Source organism: Engraulis encrasicolus, chromosome 17 (genome assembly GCF_034702125.1).
Source record: "Engraulis encrasicolus isolate BLACKSEA-1 chromosome 17, IST_EnEncr_1.0, whole genome shotgun sequence".
NCBI lineage: Eukaryota > Metazoa > Chordata > Actinopteri > Clupeiformes > Engraulidae > Engraulis > Engraulis encrasicolus.
This window is the reverse complement of record NC_085873.1, coordinates 2,495,902-2,514,976: the sequence shown is the minus strand read 5'-3', so window position 1 is coordinate 2,514,976 and position 19,075 is coordinate 2,495,902. Positions and strand designations below refer to the sequence as shown.

Sequence of the window (19,075 nt, the reverse complement as noted above, 5' to 3'; positions counted from 1 at the left end):
CTGAATGAGTTTTCGACCGCTAGGGAGCCTTCCTCATTAGAGTGAATGGATGTTGTTGTTTTTTTTATACCTCTAACATTATGAGCAGCGAGGCGTAGATTTACACTAATGTTTGTTTATTCTCTTTCAACAATCCACCAGTGGCACAGATATTATATGAAATGTTATTGCTTTGACTCATACACTGTCATACTCTGTACACACAATGCTATTAGTATTAAGATAGTCTCAAACAAGTTAAGTTGGATGCTACCGGACTTCTGTTTTTCCAGCTGCTTACGACTAAACACTCGACATGGATAAGCTAGTATATTCATAGACACACTAGATAGCTTTAGCAGTCAACAACAGCCTCAATGGCACATGACAAAAGGTATCCACTAAACCAGTGGTTCACAGATTTTGTTCTGCCGGGACACCCTTTTGCACCTAACAATTCTTTAAAAATCCCCACCTCCCATATTCCAAATTCCAAACATTATTTGTCCATGATTGATATTGCTAAATTTTAATGTAATATTCACAGGAAATTTACAATTTTAGGCCTTATAACTGAGTACTGTGACTAACCAATTTACTGAGTTATATTAACTATTAACCTGTGTTTCCCCACGTTTTTATTAAAAGTCCATCCTGTCTGCGGACACCTCACCCCCAACCCCCTTGCAGTATCTCTGCGACCCCCCTAGAGGTGCTGACCCCCAGTTTGGGAACCACTGATTACTAAACTGTCTGTCATAATCATTGGGAGTCTTTAAGCAGCCAAAGTAGACGGAAGCAATTGCAATGTTTTGACTGCTTCACTAATGCCTGGCCATGACAAAAAAAATGGTTCCTTTCTAAAGAACATTGAAACATGATTGTACTTGCGTACTAAACTGTAGCTCTTAATCCTTCTGAGATGTAATGGGATTTTCTTTTCTTTTTTTTCAGTCAATGGGAAAGCAGCTGCTGCCAAGAGTGGCAAAGGTAAACAACACAGTTTAAATCCACATTAGAATTACTTTAGCAGGCTTTATTATTCTGGGATATACAATAATAACATGTGGAAATATTTAATGAGTAATTAACACCTAATACAGCCTTGGTATGAGAGTAGCAAGTAGTTTTTGTGGTTGGCAAGTTGGATTCAGGTGTGCAATCTTGAATTTGAGAAGAGTAGGCCTATGACTTACTTACTTACTCAGATACATTGTTAAAAAAAATTACAACATAGCTTTACTTAACTTGAATATTCACAGAATAAAAAGGTACATTAAAATGTAATTGGCAAATTGAATTGGCAATAGTGAGTCTGCAGGGAATTCGTTTCATTGTCAGCAGCGTTATTATCTCTGCCAACCGATTTCCTTTCGACCTTAAACCCTTTTGAACAATTTTTGATAAAAACGAACCCACTCAGTTTTGCTTCACAAGAATATCCATAGATACACAGCTTCATTTCAATTTAAGTGGCTCTTTGAATTGAGGATTCACTTCAGTGTGAGTTCTCTTCCACCTCCCTAACTGTAACCTTTTTGACCTTTACCTTTGACCTGTACCCCTTCATTTCCCCCAGACTCTCCAAGGACCCCTGATGCCAGTGGGCACACCAGCCCCGGCACCCCTAAGTCGCCCGCCAGCAAGTCACTGGGCACCAAGTCTCCGGCGTCCACCGGCAAGGAGATCAAGAAGGTGGCAGTGATCCGCTCAACGCCCAAGTCTCCCGGCTCACTCAAGGGCCGCCCGCCCGCCCCCCTCACACCCGCCGGCGCCCCCCTGCCCGACCTCAAGGGGGTCAAGTCCAAGATCGGCTCCACTGCCAACCTGAAGCACCAGCCGGGCGGAGGACAGGTACAGCACGAGCCTCTGTCTCTCTGTCCTATACGGCTTGCCTGTCTCTATCGCTCTTTTGCCCTCTCCCCATCTCCCTTTGTCTCCAACCCCCCCTCCCCATCCCCTCTCTCTCTCTCTCTCTCTCTCTCTCTCTCTCTCTCTCTCTCTCTCTCTCTCTCTCTCTCTCTCTCTCTCTCTCTCTCTCTCTCTCTCTCCCCCTCTTCTCTCTATCCCTCCCTCTTGCTGTGCCCAGTAAACTTGCTTCTGTCCTACTCAATCTATTTCTCAATCTCTGTTTGCTTTTATCTATCTATCTATCTGTCTGTCTGTCTGTCTGTCTGTCTGTCTGTCTGTCTGTCTGTCTGTCTGTCTGTCTGTCTGTCTGTCTGTCTCTCTCTCTCTGTCTCTCTCTCTCTCTCTGTCCCTTTCTCCCTCTCTCTCTCCCTCTCTCCCTCCCTCTTTGTGTCCCACTCACTCTTGCTTCTGCCCGAGTCCATGTGTGATTGATTTGAATGAAGAAGGCAGCCTGCTTCCTTGGGGAGAATTTGAAGTCGTGGTTCTGGACAGAGGGAAGGGGAGGGAGACAAAGAGAAGGAAAGACAGACAGACAGACAGAAACAGGAAGACAAAAAAGAGAGGGAGATTGTGTGTGAGAGGAAGACATCCAGAGAGAGAGAGAGAGAGAGAGAGAGAGAGAGAGAGAGAGAGAGAGCGTGTGTGTGTGTGTGTGTGTGTGTGAGAGAGAGAGAGAGAGAGAGAGAGAGAGAGAGAGAGAGAGAGAGAGAGAGAGAGAGAGAGAGAGAGAGAGAGAGAGAGAGAGAGATGGCCATGTCCTTAAAGCAGTATAAATGACTCCATCATGCCGGTGATGAGGCAGTTTGGTTTAGTCTGGCCACCAGTATTAGCAACACCATGTCCCCATGTCCCCATTGCCTCATATCTGTTTATATCAGCCCAGGGACTCTTTTTACCTTAATGTCACAGCACATCATATTGTTTGGTAGGAGCGGATTTCTTTTTTTCATTCAGCCCAGTCTACAGTTACAGTATTTCTCAATTGGTTTTGTACATTTCTCGAATCTTTCTCGCAATTTGCAAAACATAATATTCATTCTCAAAACAGCTTTAACAAATGGCAAAACACGGTGGATAACCTGCAAAACCGAGTCTCTTTCTCAAAACCCTTATTTGTCTTTCAAAAACCAAGTTTTTGTGTCAATGAACGTATCAGCGCCAGCAGAATGGTTAGTCATTGTGTCATAGTGTATGGACAAGCTAGTCAAATCAATTTCTCATGTTGTCAATTGAATAGTACACTCTTGAGGATCTTTTCTGAAGCGAAATGTTGTTTAGATTGGATGGGAAATGTTGTAAATTCAGTTTTATATTACATTGATCAGATAAGATTAAGATAGTTTCATGGCATGGTGGATGAGAGCATTTGCTATATTCCGAAAACAATGAGAAACTGATTTGACCATGTGTACAGGTAACACCAGGAAGTCACAATAGAACAAAGACTTTTGAGAATCATTATTCTGTTGTGAGAAATGTACAAAATCAATTGAGAAAAACTGTAAGTCTTTTATCCAATATACCACACAGTAAAAATGGAGTGTCAGTATTTCAGAGTAAACTTATAGAAATCTAAATTGAGTGTTGACAACACTGTGGAGAGTCAAATTACTCTTACACTGGACTAAAAATGTATTATACAAATTCCACTGTAAGGTGGCCAGTGTAATTTAACCCTTAATTCAACTCTTACAGAGTTACTGAATAATATTAAGTAGAATTATCTAAATTAATTTTGCTGTGCACGTCTCTTGTGTAGGAATAAAAAAGTGGACATTTCTGGTGACTTTGAAGAAGGGTTTTCCGGGCGTCAGTTGGCCTGAATGACATAGCGTAGCAAACCCAGAGGGGCTAGCCAGTGCTAGCTAGAGCTATGAGTATTTATAGCGACCTTGAAAGAGTGTGTTAGCTGTCATGCAGTCAGTTTCACACTGAAGTGCAATGTGGTCTTTGGTGATTGAATGAAGTCCAAGAGCGCACAGTTAAATATGGCCCCCGCTGCTGTCCAGGGGAAGCAGGCTCCCCTCAACAACACTTTATTTTTAACAATGTATTTATATAGGCTTTGCATGTACCATGAGCTGTTCTGTATACACTATATGTTGTCTATGACCTTATTGATATTACTTTATTGAAGTGTTAATATACATTTTACAATGGTAATGTTTTTTGTTCTCATAAAGATGTTATAATCTAAATACGTGTCGCATAATGAAAGGCTTTTCTTTAATGGCTGTTTAAGTGCTCTGTGAAATAGAATGCAGTCTGTCTTTCTCTCCCTGTCCCTTTCTCTCACTCTGTCTCTATATCTCTCTCTTTCCATCAAGCTATTCCAAGCTTCCTTCCCTTCAACAGGTGAAACATATTAATCAGAACAAATGACTCTTCTCTGTTGGAAAAAAACCCCCACACAAATTCAAATATGTTATCATTTCCTCATTTACAGGCGTAGACCTTTGTGGGTCTGTTTTTTTCTGTTATTTATCGAGATAACTTATCTCTTCTCTATTCCTCTATACCTCCTTTTCCAGGTACAGATATTTGATCAGAAGATTGACTTTAGTAATGTCCAGTCTAAGTGCGGCTCCAAAGACAATGTGAGACATGTGCCGGGAGGTGGCAATGTGAGTAACTATGGGTTGAACTCAATGCTTTTGGAGGTCTTGGTTCTTCCTTGAGTTATGACCATTCGTTCAGACCCTTTTCTACCACCGAGTGCTTACTGTATCACCATCATACACTGTACAGTGTATTTCCCTATTTCCCTTAACATCCTCTTCCTGGTTGTCACGTGACCATCGATGCCCTTTGACCCAAGGTTAGATTCTCACCAGAGCACTAACCATCCCCCAAGGTTTATGCTCTTTTTCTTTTCGGTTTCTTTTTTACTCTTCCCCCTCACACGATCCCGTCATTTCGTTCTCTCCCTTACTATCCCGCTCTCTTTCACTCACTCACTTGCTCTCGCTCTTTCTTTCTACCCGTCTCGCTCCTTCTCTGTGCTCGGGGGGAAGGCTACTTAACATTTCTACCTCCCCACCTACCCACCTTCTGCCAGGTGCAAATTCTTGATAAGAAGATGGATTTGAGCTATGTTCAGGCTAAGTGCGGTTCCAAAGACAATCTGAGGCACACTCCTGGCGGTGGCAATGTAAGTGGCCAAGGGATTGCACCCTCACCCTCGCCCTCACCATCACGACTCCTCTAGCGTTGTGGCTCTTAACCTGGGGTGTGGGCCAAATTAAAACATGTTTAGGTCCCCATGTATAGTCATTAAGGTATTGGTTGTCTCGACCAAGAGTCATTGAAATTAGTCACTTTCCTCAATGTGTTGGTGCTTACATACATGTAGTTGTTTGGGTTGGGGGCTGGGGGGGGGGAGGGCTGGTAGGGGGCACAGCTTATCTCGGGCACTAGGTGCCGGAGTAAGTAAAGTACACAGGAACAACATGATGAGGTCTACAACACCAGGTTCCTGTTTTGGGCAGCATGTCTCTCAATTATATTACATGATAATATGCCTGTCATATTAAAAGTCAAATGAGAGCCTCTGGTGTTTCAGACTTTATTTTGGTTGTTCCACACTATTCATTGTACCATTGAGAGCACACTGTGGACCCTTCCCTACCATCATTTTGTTATGTTATGAAGCCACAACCTCATAACATACCATGTCACGCCCTCTTCACGTTTATTCTATAACGTAATATTCTATTTTTATTTAATTTAGCGGCAGTGTTAACGTCCTCACATTTTAAAGGATTTATCCGGAGTTGGAACAAGTTTGCCTGATATTTGCATGTTTGGGATGAAATACAGTCACTCTAGAGCAAAATCAAGGCAAAAGGATGCGTTTTGAGAAAGTTTGATAATATCACGTTAGCCTCGTTAGCCATATCAGCTATGCAATATGAAAGATGCGGGCATCGTTTTTCGGCGGTTACACACATTTCAAAAACACAACATTTTAAAGTCTTGCACAGCTCAAAACAACGTCACACGTACCTCATAATATGTTGAGGGTATCCACACATAAACCGAAGTGTCCAAAGCCCCTCATGTATTCTTGAAAGGTCTGCAGAATGTGTTTTGTGAAGCTACTACCTTGAGAATATCTAAATTACGGTCAAGACAACTATTTGACACTAAAGTCCACCAAGTAGATTGCCGAGTGCGTCGCATCATCAGCTATGATTATTTCCATAGCGAGTAACCACAGCTGATGGTGCGACGCACTCGACCAAACTTTCTCAAAACGCATCCTTTTGCCTTGATTTTGCTCTAGAGTGACTGTATTTCATCCCAAACAGGCAAAAATCAGGCAAACTTGTTCCAACTCCGGATAAATCCTTTAAGATACATCCTCACAATATACCGTTGGAAAGATCCCTTTCTTGTCTTTTCAAACAATGGCAAATCAGTGCACATCCAACCCTTACTAGTGAATTTGCCTACATTGCTACTTTGCAATAAAATGATGTTCATCAATACATGTTTTTAGTTGGTTAGCTTCATGAAGGCCAAAGTCATGATGTTATGTTCATACACTTTTAAAGGAGCACTGCTTCCAATTTCAATATGCTGTTGTATTGCTCACACTACCCTTGACTTGTCAGTACCGGGTGATGCTGCATTTTTCGGCTCAGCCTTTTCCGAGATCTGAGCCATTGTAATGGTGGCAGATTTTGTTTACATTTGAAATTTTCATAACATAGGCCTACTTCAAATATTTGCCCAAAGGGTATCGCTGTTTGCTAGTTGTTTGCTGATGTTGCATAACATTTTGGAAGTTTTTGGGAATAAATAAAGATGTTTTTTTGAAATGTAAACATACACCTGCCCCCATTACAATGACCAGGATCTGGGAAACGGCTGAAAAAAATGTTTTCAGGTACTGACAAGTGCAGGCTAGTGTGAGCATTGCAACTGCATGTTGAAATTGGCTGGAGTTATCCTTTAAGGTCAATAGTTTTCAGATTTCAGAATTGTATTCGGATTGCAGAAATACATGTCCAGATTTTACTTTCAAAATGTCACACTAATGAATTTATCCAGATGATAAATTCATTCATCGGATAAATTCATTCAGCTGTGGCCTGGTGGTTAAGGAGATGGGCTTTAGAGCACAGGCTTTTGATAAGAGGGTTGCAGGTTTGAATCTCACCTATCCGCTCCTTAACTCATTCCATGGCTGAGGTGCCCTTGAGCAAAGCACCTAAAGCCACACTGCTCCAGGGACTGTAACCAATACCCTGTACTTAAAATAACCAAGTTGCTTTGGATAAAAATGTCAGCTAAATGTAATACAGTGTAATGTAATGAAGTCAGTTGTGGCCTGATGGTTAGGGAGCTGGTTTTAGAATCAGAAGGTTGTAGGTTCGAATCCCATATCAATATCATCCATGGCTGTAGCGCCCTTGAGTGAAGCACCAAACCACACATTGCTGCAGGGACTGTAACCAATACCCTTATTGTCCCACCTAAATAACTGTCGCTTTGAGCATTTAAAAGAAGATAAACCACCCTTACCCTCTTTAACCAGTGACATACAATTCAGCGCTTTACATTAACTACCCTGCTCACACCAACAGATTCAGATCCTGGATAAGAAAGTGGACTTCAGCCAAGTCCAGGCCCGATGCGGCTCTAAGGGTAACCTGAAGCATGTTCCCGGAGGTGGAAAAGTAAGTAGCGACTGGATATATATTATTTATGTACCTGACAGCCATTTTGTTAGTTAGCATAGCTGTTATATAGCATAGTCCTAGTTGTTATCCTCTGCACATGACAAAAATAGACGGACAAAAAAGACTACAATCAGTTGTATTGCTATACTATTACAAGTCATATTTCTGCCACTGTGGAATACCAATCCATGAAGATTCCATGTTTGCTACTTTGGAATTCTAATCCATAAGGATCCATGTAGATGGTCCATCCTAAGTGCTGGGAGATGGAAGGTATACTGGAAGTTGCCTGGGAAATATGTGGAATGATCTGGTGTGCAACATACAGTACCAAATGCCAATGCATACCTCTGTTGAGAAGATTGGACAAGCTCATCCTGTTGAACTAAAACTGTGAAACATTCACGATATAAGAAGTGCAACAAAACTCTTTGAATTTGCCAGTGGCATAAAAATGTCTCATTCTTGGCCTCTCTTATTAATTATCAAAACACTGCTGTTCTTTAAAATGGGATACACAAAAAAATAGATTCATTTAAATGACACAGTATACTGTATTTTGGAATCTTCAAGTGTGTCTTTGTACACTGGCTTTTGTAATGTTCCAAATTCAAATTAATATTTCCATTGGTCCGTTAAAACTCAAATGATTGTGTTGGTATCATTACAACTTAAATCATTCAAATCATACACTGATTTTGCTGATATTATAATTATTATTTTTTTACTATTGAAAAATCTTCATGGATGCTGGCCTGTACATTATATGGATGTCATATTCACAGAAATTAAATAAAGGTCAGTCCTGTTCTACAGGGACAGACTTGACTGCAATATTACAGTTAACAGTTAACATAATGACATAACAGTGGTTCACTCCCGACATGTTCACTCCCTCAGTCACTTCATAGTCAGAAGGACAAACTTAGCCTGGTTGTCACCAGTGGTGCGTGTGTGTACACAAACTACCGTCTGGTAGCGCTGCCGTTAATATGCTCTTCTTGAGTCAGAAATGGTGCATTTATTGCAACTCACCACCAACAAATTCCTCCAGAAACGTTTTCTGTTCATCTCTAAAAATCAAAATAGTCTATAATCTGTCCTGTGACTCTCCAATGCAAGCTGCCGTTGATATTTAAGCAATAAATGCTCTGTTTATGTTCTACTCTAGAAGAGCATGTTAATGGCGGCGCTACCAGACAGTAGTGTGTTGCTCCACTCCACTAGGGGGCTCCGGAGCTACACACACACACCGTCGGTGAGAACCAGGCGAGGACAAACTGCCTTGAGAAAGTAACAGTCCTTCCACCGGATATTCCTTCTGCCTGTGCTGCTAACACAGTGATTTCACTAATTCCTGTAGCTGGTCAACTTGGCTGAAAGGGTGTGGTAATTATTACTGAAGGATCAGCTGGTTTATGGCTGGAGGGAGCCATATGTGGCAGGGTTTTTACTTTCTGAACCTGCAATGTCCCGCTCCTGTTTATAGTCTTTGTTGTGAACAAAGCAATGTAACTCTCACACCATAAATTCTGAATCACAGTATGAAGTGAGGGAGTGAACATCTGGGACATGGCCAGTCTCTTCTCTCATCATCTTCAGTTTGATAATAATAATAAAAAGCAATTGCTCTTCGCCATCGGTCCCTGCGTTGGCCGATGCTGCCTTCTGTCTACACTCCCAACTTACTCAACTCACCTGTTCCCCCTATACCTCTTTACAGGTACAGATATTTGAGGCGAAGGTGGACTTTAGTAATGTCCAGTCTAAGTGCGGCTCCAAAAGCAATTTGAAACATGTACCGGGCGGTGGAAATGTGAGTAACTGACGCAGGTGGTGAACTCTGCACCCCCTCTCTTGAGTCTTGCTACCTTCCATGACTTCTGAATGACCATTCGCTCACTCCCCCCTCTCACCAGAAAGTCACTGAAAAACAACCTTCAGATCCTTCAATCCAATCCCTCAGTTCCTCAAGTTGTTCTTCCTCGGTCGCTCGTGCAAAGCCACTGTATCGACCTTGGTTTAAATTGCCAATAGAGAGCACTAATCACCTGTTTTTTCTGTTTTCTTTCAAATATTATGTACTGTTTGGTATGCCTTGATATGGTTGTGCTCGTTTTTGTTTCACTTTCTCTGTGATGCAGAAAAGGTGTTTGATGGTCTGTCTGTCTGTTGACGTTTATATTTTTAATATATTTAAATATTTTTCTTTATTGTCATCCTTCCTTCTCACAATTTGGTTCTTTTGTTGTTGTTGTTTTTGTTAGTTTGACACTCTTGATATTCGAAAAAAAGATAATCGTCCTCTATCTCTTGTTATCTCTGTGCTCTTCCAGGTGCAAATTCTTGATCAGAAGATTGACTTCACTAATGTCCAGTCCAAGTGCGGCTCCAAAAGCAATTTGAAACACGTACCTGGAGGTGGCAATGTGAGTAACTATAGGACGAACTCAATGCTTTGGGGTCTTGGTTCTTCCTCGAGTTATTACCATTCATAATTTTGTCATCATATAAACTATACTTAACGCGTGGCGCTGTTCCGTCCTTAGTCGTGTGTCTAACTCTAAACAATAAAGGAAGAAAGAGAAGGATGCACACTCAGCATGAGGTGCATGGTTGGACACAGTGTAGTCTTGAGCTACCAAATCACACTTTCAGCCTTCACCTTTAAGCCAATGCCTTTTCTGTTTGCTGCCTTGCTATCTTTGTATCTCTCTCTCTCTGTGTGTATCTCTTTCTTTCTCTCTGTCTCTCTGTCTCTGTCTCTCTGTCTCTCTGTCTCTGTCTCTCTCTCTCTCTCTCTCTCTCTCTCTCTCTCTCTCTCTCTCTCTCTCTCTCTCTCTCTCTCTCTCTCTCTCTCTCTCTCTCTCTCTCTCTCTCTCTCTCTCTCTCTCTTCACAGTCCATGTCAGCATCCTCTGCTGCTTTTGATTTATTTTCTCGAAGGGTGACTGTCCGCGTACTCTGCTGACAAACGCCCCCTTGCAATCAATCTTTTCAGGTCCAAATTATGGATCAGAAGTTGGACTTAAGTACTGTCCAGTCTAGGTGTGGATCCAAAGACAATATCAAACATGTGGCAGGTGGTGGAAATGTGAGTAACAGTGTAGCAGTCTTTGTGCTCCTCTAAACCGAAGCAACTAACGCACGTCTTCCAAACCGACTCGTCTGTCAGATTCCTAATATCTGTTAGCTCTGAGTAAACCCCTAGTGATGCATGACAATTCCTCAGTATCTCTTCTCTCTTGTGTGTCCTCGAGTCAGGAATGCAGTGTGCCGTCTCGCCCCTGTACTGTCACTTCTGGAACTTTTAAACTTCTCCTGTAATCCCCCTTCAAAACATGTAGCATCTATACATGTTTTGCATGTCGTTTCTAAATGAGCAATTAAATAGACACAGGTTAGTGAATTTGTTGAATAACAGCTAGCAAGCATGTTACCTCAATGACCTTATCATAGCTAACTAGCTGTCTGCGTGCGTGTTCTGTGCCCCATGGTTGCATTAAAGAGTCATCAACCAATCTTGACCCCACACGTACCTGCCTCAATGCCTCAATCCCAGTGAAGTGGTCTCCCCCTCTCCCCATGACTCTTTGCCAGCGTAGTGGTTGACCTTCCATTGTGTTTTCAGTCGTTGCCCTTCAAAAATCTTGTTTCCAGTTGTTGAAATCGCTACCGTCTTTTACCAAGTCCTACATTCTCCTATGCTGGTTGACCAATCTCCAAGCTCCATTCTCCTATTGGACACAGATCCTTTGCACGGTTCCTGTGGTCATGTGTGTAACAAAAAGCCATGAGTGTATTCTTTTTGCTTGGTTGTGAGGCCCTTGTGCCTCCTTTTGTTTAACTTTCACCTTAGCTGACCTGTTCCACACATTTTCACAGGTGCTAATATATGATCAGAAGTTGGACTTAAGTACCGTGCAGTCAAAATGTGGCTCCAAAGACAATATCAGACATGTTCCTGGAGGTGGAAATGTGAGTAACTGCGGGATGAAAGAAGTACAATGGTTGTACAACTTTCTCCTCAAGTTATGACCATTTGTTTTTGTCCTTGACCCAAATAAAAAAATCCCAGTATTTTCAATTATCACTTAAGTACTTATATCGGTGAGGGAAAATACAGCAACAAGATGTTAGTAGCTGCCATGAAACTATTAAGATGTTCTTTCAGTCATTACAAAAATCAAGGAACAGTCCCCCAGATAAAGCTTCCTTCAGCTTTTAATATTTGTTCCAACCTTTTTTAAGCTTGACACTCCTTGTGTGTCAATTAAGACACCACTATTGCCAAGTCTTTGACAATGAGAATGGATTTGAGGTAGGCCTACTGGGGCCCACGCTGGTCCCTCTGATGCATTTGAAAGTAGCTCACCTTTTCCACAAATCTTTACAGGTGCTAATATATGATCAGAAGTTGGATTTAAGTAGAGTGCAGTCTAAATGTGGCTCCAAAGACAATATCAGACATGTTCCTGGAGGTGGAAATGTGAGTAACTGAGGGATGAAAGCAGTACAATGGCTGTACAACTTTCTCCAGAAGTTATGACCACTTATTTTTGTCCTTGACCCAAATCTTCTACAAAGAAAAAAAACAGTATTTTTAATTAACACTTACCAAAGTACTTATATTGATGAGGGAAAATACAGAAACAAGATGTTACCAGATGCTATGAAACTCAGATACGTACTTTAAAGATGTTATTTCAGTCATTTTTCCCACAAATCTTTACAGGTTCAAATATATGATCAGAAGTTGGATTTAAGTACTGTGCAGTCAAAATGTGGCTCCAAAGATAATATCAGACACGTTCCTGGAGGTGGAAATGTGAGTAACTGTGGGATGAAAGCAGTGTGATGGCAGCACTGCTTTCTTCTTGAGTTATGACCATTTTGTATTTCCTTAACCCAAACATTATTTTAACGTTCCCATTTTGAATTGAACCCTAACTGAAAGACTACGTATTGTATTTTTGTACTCAGTTTCCGGTCCATGTGGATCCTTCTAATAGATTTGAAGGTGGCTCACCTTTTCCACGAATCTTTACAGGTGCAAATATATGAGCAGAAGTTGGATTTAAGTACCGTGCAGTCAAAATGTGGCTCCAAAGACAATATCAGACACGTTCCTGGAGGTGGAAATGTGAGTAACTGTGGGATGAAAGCAGTACAATGGCTGTACAACTTTCTCCCCAAGTTATGACCATTTTTTTTATTTCCCTGACCAAAATTCCCTCAATTACTCCCATTGCCTTTCCAATTAACTTTCCAAAACTCGCCTTGCAGATTATCCTGACTTGGTAGAGTAGAGGTCCAGTTGTGTATTGGCTGTATTTTTGTCTATATTGGTTAATGCGGGTGATTTCACCTATTACCGCTGTTACCTGGAGTTGTATGATAATTTAAAAAAACAACTGGTATTATGGATGGATTGAGCCAGTATGTATGGGCCTCAACTCACTGAAGCCAGTTGTCCCAATCTTTCCCATAAGAAACTGGCCAAAATCCTCACCATCACACTAACTATACCTTTCCAAACATGCTCCTGTTAATGGCAGGGGGAAAATGCCTTATTATAAGTAATGCTAATCTTCAAAGAAAACTTGAAAAAAAATGATCTGGCAATACCATATGTTTGCTTGCTCACAGACCGCATGATGGATCCCAAGTCATTCCACAACCCAACATTCCAACAACTACCGATTGACTAAACAGTAACTAACTAGGCCTAACTGGTTGGTGTGATAACTCTGCAGCAGTCTTCTCAACTCTTACAAAATCTTATCAACATCCATGGATTAGGGTCATTCAACTTTACCTGCTCAAGTGGTCCATTTTGTTTCTCATATATTTAGACATTTCCTAACCGATACAACAGAACTAGCCAAGCTATCATCTTCTCAAGTTCTACACTAGACTTCTATTATTCAAAATTCTGTACAGAAGGAGGCTTTTGGATGAAAGGTGAAATGACTTTTGGATGTTATGGCACTCGAAAATGAAGTTCAATTGCTGAAATGTTATCTTTTTTGATAACCATGTCCTAGATGCATGACAAACCGTTATCATTACATCCAATCCTGCATTTAACAAAAAGTCATCAGCAGAAATGTCTGTGGTCAGGCTGCGTAACAACGTCATCAACCAAAACACTGACTATATCTGTGCTCAGGGTCCGTGTTGGTAACCTTTTGGTAAGTTTGAGGCACCTGTTTAGCTCACCTGTTCCCCCCCACACATTTTTACAGGTGCAAATATTTGAAGAGAAGTTGGATTTAAGTAGTGTCCACTCCAAATGTGGCTCCAAGGACAATATCACACATGTTCCTGGAGGTGGAAATGTGAGTAGGAATGGGATGAAACCTGGTGCCTTGCTGCACTGTTTTGTCCCCAAGTTACGGCCATTTTGCAATACTTTCCTAACCGAACAAAAAAAAAGTTTTGAACATCCCAATTGATTTCCTCTAACGGTTACCCCCAAGATACTGACTTGAGTCCCTCACTTTGAATTTGCCATTTATCCAAGTGCTTGCTTGCTGTTTGCTTGCTGTTTTTACCCAAGTTGACGTAGCTATTTACCCGTGTTGTTTCCTTTGAAGGAAATGTAATATCCAAAGTTGTTTAAATTAGAGGTACTCAACACTTGTAGTACACTGTGTGCAGAATTATTAGGCAAACATGTTTTTTGACCATATTGTACATTTTATGCGTATTTTCCGCCATCAACCTTTATGAACATGAAAACCTATTGGATTTAAGCATTCCAGAACATGCATATGTGTATAATAAGATGGGGTGTGATCAAAGGAGCCCAACACCCAATATCTGGTGTGCATAATTATTAGGAAACTTTGCTTTCTTCTGGGGAAATGGGCCACAAAATAGATCTAACAAATTTTGAAAAGTCTATGAACAATTTTGAAGTCTTCCGGGGGGATGTGGGTCTCTTGAAATTGGCAAGACGTTGGTCACGTTAGCACAGAAGTATCAAATGCACCGTTACAAAGTCATCAGTCTCACATGAAATGTCACTGCCATAAAATGAGAAGAATTTAAGGTGAAACTACAAGAAAAGTATTACCCTGCAGTGCTATCATATTCCAGAATGCAAACTTACATCAGGTGTCCAGAAGAACAGATTGTTGAGCACTCAGAGACATAGCAAAGGTAAGAAGGGATGACACCAGACAACCATTTAACAAGTTAATTAAGTCAAGACTGGGTCAAGAAATACCCTAGGACAGAGTTTTCAAATGTATTATGGACTGGTGAAAGTGACTATTGACAGACAGGGTGGATGAGCCCATAGCTGGATCTGTGAGGGAAAAGTTTGCAACTTTCAAGAAGACAATGGTATTTATGCAGTATTCTGCTGGCATTTGAGTACAACTCAGGAACTCATCTGAGTGTGCACATTACCGATCTAGCCATGGGCTCATCGATCTGGTCCATTAACAGTCACTTTCACAAGTTCATAAAACCATTGACAAAATTGTCTAAAGACCTTTCTTGACCCAGTCTTGACTTACGTTTCTTGTTGAGTGGTCTTCAGGTTTCAACCTGTTTTACCTTGGTCATGTCTCTGAGTGCTGAATACAATGTTCTTCTGGACACTCGATGTAGGTTTCAGTTCTGGAATATAACAGCACTGCAGGGTAATAATTTTGTGGTAGTTTGACCTTCAATTCTTCTCAATCCGGCAGTTACTTTGTGAGCACAATGCATGTGACAATGATGGCTTCGTAACGGTGCATTAGATGGATATGACCAATATCTGGGCAATTTCAAGACAGCCACATCCCTCTGGAAGACTTCAAAATTGTTTATAGACTTTTCAGAGTTTGTTAGATCTCTTTTGTGGCCTATTTTCCCAGAGGAAAACAAAGTTGCCTAATAATTATGCACACCTGATATAGGGTATTGGGCTCCTTCGATCATACTTTCTCTTAATATACAAATATGCATGACCTGGAATGCTTAAATCCAATAGGTGTTCATGTCCATAGAGGTTGGTGGCGGAAAATATGCATATGATGGACAATATGGTCAAAAAACGTGTTTGCCTAATAATTCTGCACACAGTGTATGATATTACAAAGTCGAAACTATTTAATGTCATACCACTAGTGTTGTAATAACATTTGTAAGAGTACTTCTACCTTAACTTTATACAACTCTGGTCATATCGAATGACCCTTATAACAACTGCGTGTCTCTACAGACAATCCTGCAAAGTAGACCTCCCAAATAAATTAATACTTTTTTTGCTCACTGACTATGACATTGATTCTGAATTTGAATCACTGCATATCTACAATATCTGAATATCTACTGTAATCCGCAAATGGTATTGGTTGACTAAGCAGTGAAAAAACTATTTCAAGAGTATGTCGAGGGGAAAAACCTCTACTAAATCACAGTCTCAGGGCATATTGACCCTCATTGCAATCACAAATCCCTATCAATTATCACAATACAACCCAGGGGTGAACAAAAAGGATCCTTCTGATCAAGAGGGCATTGAGATTGCTTGGCCCCCCATATTTGGGCTTGCACGCCCAGACACGGGGACCCCGGTTCGGGACCGGGACCGGGATCATTTCCCGATTCTCCCCTGTCTCTCTGTCCCATTCACTTCCTGTCACCATCTTCAACTGTCTTGTTTTATAAAAGAGGACGTTGAGATTTAGAAGTGGGGTGGGCACAGGTCGATACCTGGCCACGCCCTTGCTGCAGGATGCGTGTGCACGTGCACATTTTGTGCACAAATGTGTTGCCTGGCACAAGGTACAATACACAGATGCATGTACACAGTCCAATATTGATACAACCATGAGACACAATGTTCTGAACTTCCATGTTGAGGAGCATGTACAGTCTTCCATGTACAGTAAAACAATGGTGGAAAATGTTAATGAGAGCCCCATTGGCTATCTGCCCCCTACTGGTACCTCCAGTATCACATGTAGTGCTGTGATAATTCTTCAACAAGTATATGCTCTCGTTTGCACACGGTTGCACGCGTATGTTAAGTCCCACAGCGAGCATATCCTGGGGCCTTACAGTAACTGCAGGATGTCAGGATGCCCTGATATGATATGATCTCATCTTACACTGACATGTTTATCCCGCCCCTTCCCTTCCACTTCCTGTTTACATTTCGTCGACATGGCTATCATCTCCTAGCAACAGCACACGCTTCTCAGAGACAAATCCCTCGCAACTGTCACTGAAAATCTCGATGACTGCCTCAAAATGGCACTTCTGAAGAGACATAGTCCTCCATTAAATATCACTGCCATTAAATATCACTCGGTCATTGCCCTGGATTAGAGATGGGGCTTCAACTTCAACTTTTACACTGGAGGACAAGCATGTTTTTAAGTGGTCTCGCTCTCTCTCTGCAGTGGCACACAGACAGACAGGCTGACCTAACAGAGCTGGCATTGTCCCTGTCCCCATCCCTGTCACTGTCAGGGACGGATTATGACTCCATGGGCCCCTAGGTCAGGCAGCAAGACAGGCCCCCCTCCATGGCTAGTTTTTAAAAGGATTCAGGGTTCTGGGCCAGAAATGATAGACCCTGTGCTGTTGGGCGTCTAGGGGTTTGTTCCTTGAGAAAATGTTAAAATGCAGTTGTTAAAAAGTGCAACATTTAACACTGTGTGAGAATGGAAATATAGAGGCTTGGGCGTCAGGGCCCACTTGGTTCTTGGGCCTCTGGGCCTGGGCCCGGTTTGCTCATGCAGCATTCCAGCCTTGGTCACTCTGCCCTGTCCCTGCCCTAGGCCACCACTGCCTCGGTGGCTCTCTGGCTGGCCTTTTGTAGCTAGCTGCAGGGAAGCTAACCGATGGGGGCGAAAGGGTCAGTTGTCCAGGGCCCGGAGAGATGGGGGAGCCCCAGAATTGGGTCTCCATTATATTGTATGTATTGAGAGGGGGAGGGCCCTTAAGATGACTTTGTCCTGGGCCCCACCAAAGCTGCCAGCGGCCCTGGCTAGTTGAACAGCCGAGGCCTCTCTGTGGAGGGATGACTTCACAGGACAGGGGGATACTGAGACCTTTGTGTCCCTCTGGGGGCACCGCACACACGGTCCCCATGGGCCCCCGGATGCCTGTTACCGTCGGCGATGAGGTGATGAGATCAGAGCAGGGGGGATGGGATGGGGGGAGGAGTTGCTGGGCAGCCTGGTGGGTGGGTTATGGGGTGGTGCCTCGTGGGTGTGTGTGTGTGTGTGTGTCGGTGTGTGTATCTGTGTGTGTGCGTGCGTGCATATGGCTGGCTGTACGTTAATTTGTGTGTGTGTGCGTGTGTGTGTGTGTGTGTGTGTGCGTGCGCATTAGATGGGATGGCTCTGAAAGGTCACAGGCTGTTTGGCTGTTTGTTTCCGCATGGGCCAGATTATTGTGGCAGCACTCCACTGCTATCACTCCTCTGTTAGGTTTGTGGCAACTGGGAATGATTTCAACACAAGGTGCGATATAGGGGTCAGGCAGCAGAACGCTACTCTAGGGTGTGTGTGTGTGTACGTGCTTGCATGCGTGTGTGCATGTGAGAGAGAGAGAGAGAGAGAGAGAGAGAGGGAGAGAGAGAGAGAGATCTGCGTCAGTTGTGTCTGGCAAGAAAAGAGAAGTCGCAAGGGAGAGAGAGAGAGAGAGAGTGTGTGTGTGTGTGTGTGTGTGTGTGTGTGTGTGTGTGTGTGTGTGTGTGTGTGTGTGTGTGTGTGTGTGTGTGTGTGTGTGTGTGTGTGTGTGTGTGTGTGTGTGTGTGTGTGCACGTCACAATGCTTGTGTGTGTGCGTGTGTGTTATTGCACGCATGTGTTTGTGAGTGGCAGTAGCGCCCTCAGGACGTGGTGAGAGTCATTGAGTTGATGATGAAGCCATTAAAAGGCTCTCTATAACAGCACCTCCCCCTCGGGGACCCTCTCCTCCGCAAGCCCCGAGTGTGTAAATGCTTTTAGTGTGCATATAATCAATGCTAGAGTCCCATTAGTCCTTGTGTAGCCATTCTACAATCACCAAACGCTAAAGTGAAATATCAGCATACATTCACTCTCCCCATTCAAGACCTGGAAGTGCTGCGTCATGTGTGCGGCGTGTGTGTTATAGTCAGTGAAGAGAGTTGTTATAACATATCAGCATGCTTTTTTACCTGGAAGAGAACTAACAAAGAACAATCCTCAACACCTCTCGCCTGCCTAACGATCCTCTTTTTTTTAGGTGGTTATTGAACCTACTGACTAGAAATCAATTAATCAATGAATGCATTGTGCAGCAGCCTTCCTGTTTGAAAACCCACATACAGGAAGTGCAGTGGGAGGGTACTAATCTGAGACTACCCACTTAATAACCTTCAGCCCACTTAGTATATCTTTTTCTCACTGTAGAATGTTCTAGACTGGCTCTAATGTGCACTGACTATTTCTCCACTTCTTTCCTTTTCCTCTCTATTCTCTATTTCTGTTCTATCGCTATGGAAACATGTGAGCTTTGACCC

General features: G+C 42.4%; 1 protein-coding gene across 3 annotated transcripts in view; it reads left to right on the top strand.

The window, feature by feature from the left end:
• mapta (microtubule-associated protein tau a) overlaps positions 1–19,075 on the top strand; it is a 70,805-nt gene that overhangs the window by 40,799 nt on the left and 10,931 nt on the right. The window contains exons 15-21 of one of the 3 annotated variants that reach the window (XM_063221553.1): positions 934–969; positions 1,559–1,833; positions 4,949–5,041; positions 7,482–7,574; positions 9,914–10,006; positions 10,578–10,670; positions 13,825–13,917. In XM_063221553.1, coding sequence (XP_063077623.1) covers positions 934–969; positions 1,559–1,833; positions 4,949–5,041; positions 7,482–7,574; positions 9,914–10,006; positions 10,578–10,670; positions 13,825–13,917 — 776 coding nt within the window. The remainder of the gene's footprint in view (positions 1–933; positions 970–1,558; positions 1,834–4,948; positions 5,042–7,481; positions 7,575–9,913; positions 10,007–10,577; positions 10,671–13,824; positions 13,918–19,075) is intronic. The other 2 variants (XM_063221554.1, XM_063221555.1) reach the window with 2 other exon arrangements.